General features: G+C 39.0%; 1 protein-coding gene across 1 annotated transcript in view; it reads right to left on the bottom strand.

Moving 5' to 3' along the window:
* Positions 1-12,071, bottom strand: part of SLC25A13 (solute carrier family 25 member 13) — a 170,078-nt gene that overhangs the window by 85,730 nt on the left and 72,277 nt on the right. The window contains exon 4 of the mRNA XM_065883726.1: positions 4,471-4,610. Within this exon, the coding sequence (XP_065739798.1) occupies positions 4,471-4,610 (140 nt within the window). The remainder of the gene's footprint in view (positions 1-4,470; positions 4,611-12,071) is intronic.

Genomic DNA, 12,071 nt, shown 5'->3' with positions numbered 1-12,071 from the left:
GACACATCTCCAGAGAAAACGTAAAGTGGCAACAAGCACATGAAAAGATGCTCAACATCATCAGTCATTAGGGAAATGCAAATCGAAATCACAAATGAGATACTGCTAAGAGACTCTAAAGTAAAAGGCCTCAGACTCTTCATCTGTAAAATGGGTCTGTTAAATAGACCTTATAGTAGTATCTGGCCCTTTAATTTTGTACTTTGGACGGCTGCTCTAACCACACTTTGAATGTTGGTTTCGGGTTTACACCTGCCATAAGGGTTTATGCTACAAACCCTTAAGGACTTTTGTTACAGAAGAGCATCCTCATAGGGTATACCTTTTGTATCTGTTTGCAGTTGTGCTTTTTGAGCTGTCAGGCGAATAAACATAGGAACACGCGCCCAGACTTGTACATTATAAGTATTTCAAAAGTTGTTAGCTCTGCACCTCTGAGCCTTTTGCACAAGGCCTCTTGACAAATCCTACATCCTCAGCAAACATCAGATGAATTGGGTGGCTTGCCTCATGCAAGTAACAATAACAAAAATACTTCAAAAGAGGGTAGAGAGTTCTATGTTCATATCATTTATGAACAGGAGTTCCAGCAGGCATAGAATAGGAAAATTTCTCAGAACTGTTTTCTAAATATACTGTTTTCAGTGTATTAAAATCCATTTTTCAACTAGTAACCATAAAATTAGAGCTTTGCCCTAAGAGCTGAGAGTACAGATGTGTTGGAAAGGCTTATAGACTATTTTAAAATACACACACATACACTGCAACATATAAAACTATATTCACATTCACACGTACACACCATCACTCATGCAGTTAAGTGGAGATGATAGAACCCGGCACAAAAAAGATAGCAGCAGTGGATGCAACAGTATTAAGGATGGGGTAACAGGACTGCAGCTCCACTCCCTTCTGAAATCCTTCCCTACCAAGACTCTAGAAGGGAGGCTTTGCGTCCCTGCTACTTGCTTCTACACTATCATTTAGATACAAAGTACAAACAAGACAAATTTAGCTCCAAGTATATCAAACTGATTCACCACTTTATGAATTTTATAACCAAAGCACAGAAAACAACATTCCAGCTCAGCATCCAATAGATGCCCATGACCGGCACCAACCACCTCAGACAGTACCCAGACGAACATGTGAACATGTGGAGCCCTCACAGCCACGTGGTGGCTTATAACAAACTCACACCAGCTTCCGTACAGTAAAATGTTTTTTAGGACTTCCATGGTGGCGCAGTAGGTAAGAATCCACCTGCCAATGCAGGGGACACGGGTTCAATCCCTGGTCCGGGAAGATCCCACATGCCGCAGAGCAACTAAGCCCGTGCGCCACAACTGCTGAAGCCTGCGCTCTAGAGCCCACAAGCCACAACTACTGAGCCCGCGTGCTGCAACTACTGAAGCCTGCGTGCCTAGAGCCCGTGCTCCGCAGCAAGAGAAGCCACCGCAATGAGGAGCCCACGCGCTGCGACGAAAAGTAGCCCCCCCTCACTGCAACTAGAGAAAATCCTGTGTGCAGCCACAAAGACCCAACACAGCCAAATAAATAATTAATTAAAAATAAAATAAAATATTTTTTAAATGAAGGGGAAAAAAACTGACGTTGCAGAGAATTGCACTGCTCACCAGGCACAAACACGTGCACATACATAAGCACAGGTTAACACACAAGAGTGTGAGGCTGATACCTTCCAGGCCCTTCAGTGGGATTGACCGGTGTTTTCGACAACACGCTCCTTGAGGTCACAGGCACTGTGAAGTTGACCCTACGGCTGGCTGCTCCTCTTCCTCCTCAGGTGACAGGCAAGTGGCATGCATGGTGGCAGTTCTTTCACGACCTTGGCGCCAGCCAGGGAGCTGGTGCCTGTGTTTCTGAGCCCTGCTCCACAGCAGAAAGGAGGGCACATGCTTGATAAAGCAAGAGCCCCAAACATAGGAAATTACGTTTACTTACATCCTTAAGAAGGTCCCTGCGTCCAGAAAAGAGCCCCAAAGAACAAAGTATTTGAAGTTGAGGTCTGAGGCTCTACCTTCATTCAGAAAAGACTTCAAAGAAAGCAAAGGAAGCATCTGAATGGGGGCAGTGGGACAGTGACCCCATGGTAGACACCAAAACTGGCATTTCATCGGCATTCATAGCAAGTCTATCATGACACATCCATTAATTCCTTTAACTCTGGGCCTGGAGTGGGACACAAAAGCAAAGCCCTAATTACCTACCAAGACCGTTTTAATCTAGTAAAAGTTTAGCACTTGCGTTCTGGCTACAAAGTCAAAATTGTCCCATGCCGGACACTGAGGGATGAGTGTATTCACCAGTATAGAACGGAGTCCAACACAAGTGAATGCCCCACAAGCTGCAGCTGGGAACCTAATCAGTAATCCCTGAGTCATCTCATCTTTGCCTCTGGCTTGTCCCTATCTTGAGGAAGGCCTAGAAGCAGCTGAGTGGATTACAGCTTACTCAATTCGGCATAATTGATATTTGCTTAAAGGGAAACCTGATCATCCTTACCACTGCTAACATCCCATTAAGACTAAAAGTTAATTAGGCTGTGTTCCATAAAGTCAATTGGAGGCATCTGTCTCAATAGCATTATTGTAATTATTCCTCATCAAAATGAATACCACCTCCTACTGCAGCGCGATGTCTTGTATAAACAAGAGCACAAACCTAACAACTCACGTTCCGTTCTCCACCTGACTTATTTAAGCAGGTTTATGTTCATATAGAACTGCAAATGGGAATTCAAAGACATTAACACATTTTAAAATAAATACAAAGGCATGTTTAAGACATCTTGTTTTTTAAGTTTTCAAAGACTGGGAAAATAAAAGCAAACTACAAAGTGTGACAAATTTTAGATATCATAACGATACCAGTGAAAGTCAAAAAGAGAAGCACCTAGTAAAGTCAACCTATTACATACACTGTGCCTAAGAATGGAGACCACAAAATGCTGAGTGAACGAGCACAGGGCACGGTGCACGTGTGTCCCTGTACCCGCCACCTCCGCCCCACAGCTGTGCTTCCAACCACTCCTCAGAAGACTCCGGCAACGTCACAGGCGCAGGAAGGATGCAGGGCCACCAAGATACCCACTGCTGATGTTACTAATAACAAAGAAGAGAAGGTGTTTAGGGTAGGCAGATCAGGGAGGGCGGGGCCAAAATAGGCAAAGGAGATGAAGAGCTATAAACCTACAGTAATAAAATAAAGAAGCCACGAGGATGTCATACACAAACATTAGGAATATGGTCAATATTGTAGTAACTCTGTATGGGGAAAGATGGTTACCAGACTTATCATGGTGAACATGTCAGAATGTATGCAAATGTCAAACCACTACACAGTACACCTAAAACTAACATAATATTGTATATCAACTACATTTGAATTTTTAAAAAAAAGAAGAAAAAGATGGTTTCCTTGGCAAATTCTTCCTCAAGACCCACAACTTAAACACAGCAAACTAATTCCCTTAAACAAGCCTTTTAAATATTATATTTAATAAAATAAAATTGTTAGAGAAACAAAACAAATGCATAAAAATCTGAAAGAAAGAGTGGTTTATCACATAGACCTACACATTATCTAGATATTGATCTCAAGTGACTAAACAATATCCGAACCAACACAGCCTTAAAATTATGCTTCAGGAGGAAAACTAAACTGTGATCATATTTTGTTATTAGCCTTCTGTTAGTATCATCAGTGGCCTAGTGAAATTATCACGAAGCAGGGAGTGAAGAGAGGAAGTCAGGAGGGACTGGGCCAGGGGCGTCCCAGAGATGTAGGTAACTCCCACAGAGCTGAACCCCGGATACGGACAGCTAGTGCTCTGAACAGTGATTCTCTAACTTGGCAACACAACAGAAGTGCCTGAAAAGCTTTAAATACCCCAAGGCCCAAGCAGTCCCTCCCTGCCCTCCATCACACACACACACACACACACACACACACACACACACACACACACAAAATCTAATCTCTAGAGATGGGGGACCCAAACAACAATAGTTTTTAAAGCTCCCCAGGTGATTCCAATATGCAGTCAAGGACTAGATCCAGTGTCTTGTCTATAAAAAGGCCTCAGGTGAAATGATGCTATGGTTAGATGCTGATGATGACACCTGTCCATTTCCCAAGGGAAAACAAAATATTGGTAAGTAGTGGCGGAACCAGTCATAAGCCAAGAGTTCAGGTTCTGATTGTGTCCCTCCTGATTTATGTGACCTTTCAGCACATCACTTGATTTCCCGGGTCCTCAATGTGTATTCCATTTAAGCAGGAAGGGGTTCTGCAGAGTCTGTAAGAGTCTATTTAATCCTATAGTTTCTACATACTAATAAAGAAATACTTCCAAATAGGATGGTTTGGCCAGGGTTAGCAAATGTGCATCACGATCCTAGTTTTACTTTTTCACTCTTTTTAACTTTTTGTAAGGGCTAGACCCACCAGTAAAAACTGAGTGAATTCCGCATATGTCAGGTGTCTTTTTCTTTCTTTTCCAAAGTGTAGTTGCACAAATTCTGAATCCCAGTTAAATGGAATATGTTGATGAATTGTGGTCTGTCCAAAAACTTGCTTAACATCCTCTGAAAAGAGAAAAGAAAGGTTGATTAAAACAAAGAAAATTGGGTTCTTCCTTATAAAACCTGTTATTAAATGGATATTGCTACTTTCTTTGTATAAAAAGTAACTCAACTTTAAAAACACAGATTATAAAATCATGGCAGAAATAGAACTGGGAGTCTCATGAAGTCAAAGTTAATAACGCCATCCAATAAAAGGAAAAAATCAAGAAGTCATACGCACACAAAAAGCCCTAAAAGGCAGTCGCAAACCAAAGTAATAAGCTAAATCTCATATCATCATCTGTTTTGTTTCAACAAATATTATTTTCTAGGCACAGGGGATATAATTCAATCTTTAGTGGCAGGAAACACACATATACATACAGAAACACATAGAACACGACACAAGTCTTAAATATAGTCCTCTTTAACAAGCTATTAAAATGTTTTTGAGGATTTAGAAATCAGTTAGATCTAAATCTTGAAGCATATATTCAACAGCACTAAGACTCTATTTAAGCTGTAAAAAGTTCCACTGTTCGTCAGGCCACACTTAAAGGTAACGGGAAGAACGGCCAACAGCCCCATCCTTTAACTTTATCCTGCATACTCTGGCTTGACAGAAGTTCTCAAATGGTCCAAATAATCCCATTTTAAGATGGGCTACCAAATGTACTGTAGTATTGATTCTTCCCCTCTTTTTAGCCTCTACCACAAAACTGTAAGAGGACTGACAGAGAACAGAAACCAACATTATGAAAAACCTTACTTTTCTAAAGCTTCACGTTTTTATTTACTAGTCTCTCCGCCTCCCAACATGAGTGTATGCTTGGAGGGTAAAGGGACACAAATTATATTAATGAATTTGTCCTGGCCTTCACATCTTTAAATATATCTACCAACCCTGTTCGCTTTTATGAGCAAACTGTGCCTGCTACCTTGTTTTTTTCCCTTTAAAAGAAAAGGTAAATTCTTTAATTCTCTAAAGGGTGCCAAAAACCTTGGCACGTGTTTCCACTGTTTCCCCCAAATTTCCTACTTTCATCTACCCTTACACTCACAAGTTTTTATTCCATGCTTTTAAAGTTTCCAGAAATTTTAAAAGTCTTGCCATGAAGAAACAGTAGTGCTGCTGCCATCAGTATAAGATTGGGTGTGTATCTGCACGAAGAACGCAGTAAAAAATCAGAATTATGCCAGGCATAAATTTTATAAAAGATGGCAGAAGACCTCAGGCTGGCCCTGATAAGGACAATAAAATAAGAAGTTTTTAAGCATAACCCTCAATTTCTTTGAATTTATTCTGTCTTCTCCACTTTTAGGAAAAAAGAGAAAAAAAGAGAGAAAGGACATAAGAAAACGGAAGTGAATCAAGAATTGAGGATCTGAGCGGGGAGTGATGAATGAAATGAACTAAGTAGGAGGAGACTCAGCAAGTTTCTTTTTGGCTCTAAAACCTCTGAGAAGGAATTACCGAACTGAAAGTCAAATTACTTGGGTTTAAATTCTACTACTAATAGTAGCTAAAATTTCTTAGGCACTTACCATGTGCTAGGTATTATTCTAGTGGCTATATGTGATAGAATAGATATTAACCTAGATAATCTGTAGCTCCTTTCCCATTCTAAATTTCTATGCCTCTGTATGAAGCAGGCCCAGGATAGATTCAAGGAAGGCCCACAATCTTCTAATCAATCTTCTAATCAAGACCAATAAATGATCTAATGAGAAACGATGTTCAAATGACAAAGATGTGACCAAAAGAAAAAAAAACACAATTTTTTACTCTATAAAAAATGTTTATATACTATAATAAAATTTTAGAGAAATATACAAACAAAAATGACTTGGTGGCCATTTTTCTGCCAAGCTGCTGAAATAAAGATTCCTCTCTGCCCAGCATTCTGGTAAAATAACCTTTCAATGCAATAATCATGGGATAGCTGTCAAAAACGAGGTCCTTCCTTTTCTTGACCTCTCCTTCAACATCCTATAGAAAGTAACAGAAGGTGTTAACCCAATACTGGAGACATGGGTGGATGGAAGGTTAAGTAAAAGTCATAAAGAAATGATGACTCTGGAGAACAAAAAGTCCAACACTGGAAATCTTGATGAAGTTAGTGATAGAGCTGGAAAGACGGAAGTTCATGATGAAAGTTTGGTATGTTGTAATAGAAGACTTCAGAGGTGACAGGACATGAGATCTACGTGCTGTGTTGCGTTTGTATGTTGAAGCCATAGCCCCTAGGACTTTAAATATGACTATATTTTGGAGACAAGTTCTTCAAAGAGATAAGTTAAAATGAGGTCGTTGCGGGGGGCGGGGTGGCCTAATGTCATATGACTGCCATGCTTATAAGAAAAGTAGATTACGATACGGACAGGCACAGAGGAAGACCATGTGAAGACACAAGGAGAAGACTGTCATTTACAAGGCAAGGAGAGAGGCCTCAAAAGACACCAATCCTGCCAACACCTTGATCTTGGACTTCTCGCTTCCAGAACTGTAAGAAAATTCATTTCTGTCGTTTAAGCCACCCACTCTGTGGCACTTTGTTATGGCAACCCCAGCAAACAATTACAATGAGCAACAGGAACTCCCACAGCAGCGACGAGGAAGTTACCCAAAAAGACCCTCCGTATCTCCTGCTACCACTGTAAGCAAGATGAGAGACATTTACAAAAGCAGGCATGTTATAAAAAGGGTGTGTCAGCTGGATATTTAAATCAATTTAATGTAGTAAAAATGTGTTTTAGGCTAAATATATGCAAATTACATGTATTAATACAAAGAAAAGTAACAGAAGGTATTAACCCAATATTGGCATATAAAGCCAAGGCATTTATTATCCATTTTAATATTTATATGGTATAAAATTATAAATATATATAATAAATTTAGGTTACTCAAAACTTAGTAAATGAATTTAAAATGTGACTGACTCTAACCAACAATCTTATTTTTCCTATAATTAACTATCATTCACTGCTTACCAGAGCTCTGACTTTAATTCAAAACTGTGAACTTTGAACCTTAAGTCTAGAGCTTTCTCCACTATTCCATGAGAGCTCGTCTCTCTTATGCAAATGCCTGCCTGAAGTATTGAAATTTAGTCCCCCTGAAGTATAGAGCTATATGTGATCTCTAAAACATGTTTCAACTCTACAAACTGTCAATCCTACAGACCTGAACTACTGATGTGTTTTTAAAAAGATATCTCTATATAGTATTGTATAGGTATGCAGATAGGTCTGCGTGAGTATACACATTAATTATACATCTTTTCTTTCTATATAGATTATTAGCACCTTCAGAACAAAGGCCATATTTTTCACATCTGCTTCTCCCCTTGTGCCTGCACAATGGTGGGCATAGGGCAACTATTCACTAAGTTGTGGCTGAACTTAAATGAGGAAGAAAAGGTTTACAATAGTGCAACAGGTTAAGGACAGTGGTATTAACCCTTTGAGGCACCACAGTTTCCACCCTACTGAAAAGCCATTTCAACAATCATTTCCTAAGATTTTAGTGAAGTGCAAAGAATTGTCAGTCTTCCTTATTAATGTCTCCAGCCCCAGGCCTAGGCTGATTCAAGTGAACTAAAGAACCTGCATTTTCATTAGCCTCCTGGGTTTTTCTAATTCAAGGGTCCAGAACCTCATTTTGAAAAACGTTGTTCTAAAGATTTATAGAAGGGTTTTTAAACTCCTGACTGAAACGGACAAAAAAATATGAAAGGAAGGAGGTAGAAAAGATTCTCCAGAAGACCTAATGTCATGCAGTAAGTGTACACACAGGCAGGCCACTTGTAGACCCAAGGGGACATGCAAGTTGTACAGTCCAGTGACTGACATTCACTTCATGGCCTATGTGACCAGTGCTCCCTGGAGTTGGACAGTTTACAAACTACACAACCCTGAGAATGAGGTCCATTTTCAGTTCTCAGCTGTTCTAACACACTGGCCACTGTAAGAACGTCAGTCCTTAGTTAACCAGCACAGCTGGGAGCACTGTATTAGGTCCTGTGGGAAGTAGGAGGGCAGGAGAAGACACGGTGCTGAATCCAAGTCTAATCCACAAGAAACAACTAAACAACACATCCAAACAGTATACTGGATTAAGTGCTAAACGGCAACAGTTCCTCTTGGCAAGGAAACACAAGTTTAAGGAAGGATGCATTTACAACAGTGGGAGAAAAAAAAGCTTTCTGGAGAAGGTAAAACTTGATCTGAGTCCTAAAGGCTGTGGAGGATTTATTCAGATGAACCTGTGAGGGAGTTTTTCAGTAAAGAGCAACAGCACGAAGAAGGGCTCATTTCTTTTGAACTGAATTAAGGGTCCAATCAAAACATATTGGACCAAAGCCACTGAGACAGGACAGATCTTGGTCTAGGCACTTACAGATGTTGGCATCACCTGCCAGCAGCAAATATTATTTTCAAACCCTAAGGACTTGATGCTACATTTGTGGTGAAGAAAAGGTTGCTACGGGAAGAACAGTTGGTCATGGAATTCTGCAGAAAAATAAGACCTGTAGTTTTTTACCACTTGATACAATCTCTACAAAATTTATTTTTCACTCTCTTAACTTACCTAACAGAGGCTTGTATACTCAAATATCATAAGATTACCAAGTCATTCTAACTGGACAAACCAAATGATATGAGCATTATTACTGATAAAGAGGAAAACTACCAATATTTCTATAGTCATTTTCAAGGCTAATCAACTCTTTTAAGAAATTAAAATATTAAATTTTGTCATTCTGGAAATCTCACATTTTTTCTCTGAAAATATTTTATAGATTCTTAAGTCTGAATACTTCATCCTGCTGCAAGAAATCATTCGGGGGCACTGATTTTCTGAAATGCTTGGCCTCAACATTTTCTTGTACATTCATGAAAACAAACATCTCTAAGCCCAGTAGTCACAATGGGTTCTGGAATTTCCCCCCTCACTTTGGAAGACACTGTAATATCATCTCGGGTTAATATTCTCTTCTCCTTTTAGGAGGCTCAAATAGCTTTCTCACTTAACATTTGATTGTTTTAAGATTTCTCCATGCCTTGGTGAGACAATGAGAGGTAAGAGTACTCCTTCCATCATATAGTTGGAAAATCAGAAACTAAAAACCAAAGTGATTTTCAAAACTGCTCTGTACTCTCACTTTCATGTAAAATTCCACGAGCTTTATCATAAAAGACTCTAGGAGTCCATCTTAGGGTCATCCTATCACTAAATCTTTACCATTCCCTGAGCTTTTCAAACCTAACTTCCTAACTTGCAGTCCTGGAGAGGAAAGAGAAAAATGTTTTACGCTTTTTGGTCCCTTGGTTCCGTGAAATAAACAAATTAATAAACAAATAAATACGACTATAATTCATAACGCACCTGCTGATGGCTTTCAAATAAGCATCACTTGGCAGATTACTAACTTAACTTAAAAAAATTAGAAGGTCTCTCCTAGTCTAAAGCACAAGGTCTTAAAATCTTACCCCCAGGTTGAGGTCATGTAGGCAAAGAAGCAAAACTGAATTAGCAATGAAATATAAATGAAGCACTAGATATAGATTTTGGATATTTAAAATCATAGTTTTCTTAGCTCAGCCACTCCTCCTGAAAGTAAACACAAATTAGAGTGCTTATCTCAAAGTATAATCATTGTTATTTCAATATGTGCCAAACAAACTATGTTTGGAAGGTCTATAGTTCCCATAATATCACCAAATAATGCTGATAGTATTTAAAGCAAGACTTCACCAAATAAGCTCAAAGAGCCTTTGGGTTTATTTCTGGGGACTTTGCTTTCTCCACAAATGTTTCTAGCCTGAAAGTCTGCTGCACTTTTTTTTAAGATTATAAAAAGATAATTACAAAGTGGTAATCGTTTCTTACCTAAATATAACCTCAAAAAGTCAACTGATTTCCCCCAATAAGTTTCCCAGGCTACACAGTATGGTTGTAGTGGAAAGAGTTGTGATTTTTAAAAGCTGGGTCATAGATGACATGATCTTGTGTATTCAAGGTCCTAAGGAATCCACGTAAAAACCATTAGAACTACTAAGTCCAGCACTGTTGAAGGATACAAGATCAATATACAAAAATCAACTCTATCTCTATACACTAGAAGTAAGCAACCCAAAAATGAAATTAAGAAAGCAATTCAATTTACAACAGCCTCAAAAAGAATAAAATACTTAGGAAAAAATTTAACAGAATACATGCAAAACCTGTACTCTAAAAACTCTAAAAACTGTTGAAAGAAATTAAAGATGATATAAATAAATGCAAAGACATTCCATGTTCATAGATGGGAGGTCTTAATACTGTTAAGATGGTAATACTCCCCAAAATGATACACAGATTCAGTGTAATCCCTATCAAAATTCCAGCTGGTGTCTTTGCAGAAATTGACAAGCAGACGTTAAAATTCATATGGAAATTCTAGGGACCCAGAATAACCAAACCAATCTTGAGAAAGAAGAAAAAAGTTGTATTTCAAATTTACCTCAAAGCTACAGTAATCAAGACTGTGTGGTACTGGCATAAAGACAGACATATAAGACAAATGGAATAGAACTGAGAGTCAAGAAATAAACCCTTACATTTATGGTCAGTTAATTTTCAACAAGGGTGACAATTCAATAGGGAAAGATTAGTCTTTTCAACAAATGGTGCTGGGACAACCATGCAAAAGAAGTAAGGTGGGACCTAAACTCACACCATAGACAAAAACTAACTTAAAAATGGAGCAAAGATCTAAATATAAGAGCTAAAACTGTGAAGCTTTTAAAGGAAAACGTAGGCATAAATCTTTACGACTCTGGATTGGAAAATAGTTTCTTAGATATAGTATCAAAAAACACAAGCAGGGGCTTCCCTGGTGGCACAGTGGTTGAAAGTCCACCTGTCGATGCAGGGGACACAGGTTCATGCCCCGGTCCGGGAAGATCCCACATGCTGCGGAGCGGCTGGGCCCGTGAGCCATGGCTGCTGAGCCTGCGCATCCGGAGCCTGTGCTCCGCAACGGAAGAGGCCACAACAGTGAGAGGCCCGCGTACCACAAAAACAAAAAAAAAACCCCAAAAACCCAAGCAACCAAGGACAATAATATATAAATTGGACATCTTCAAAATTGAAAACTTTTGTACTCCAAAGGATACCATCGACAAAGTGAAAAGACAGACTACAGAATGAGAGAAAAGTTTTGCAAATCACATATCTGATAAAGAACTCTAGAATATATAAAGAACTCTTGCAACTCAAAAATAAAAAGACAATTCATCTAATTTCTAAAATGGGCAAAGGATTTGAACAGACATTTTTCCAAAGACAAAATGGCCAATAAGCACATGACAAGATGTTCCAATCATTAGCCTTTAAGGAAATGTAAATCAAACGAGGTATCACAATGAGATACCACTTTACCCCCACAAGTAGCAAGTGTTGGTGAGGATGTGAAGAAATCTGAAACCCTCATA

This window comes from Phocoena phocoena, chromosome 9 (assembly GCF_963924675.1).
Source record: "Phocoena phocoena chromosome 9, mPhoPho1.1, whole genome shotgun sequence".
Lineage (NCBI taxonomy): Eukaryota > Metazoa > Chordata > Mammalia > Artiodactyla > Phocoenidae > Phocoena > Phocoena phocoena.
This window is presented reverse-complemented; position numbering and strand designations above follow the sequence as displayed.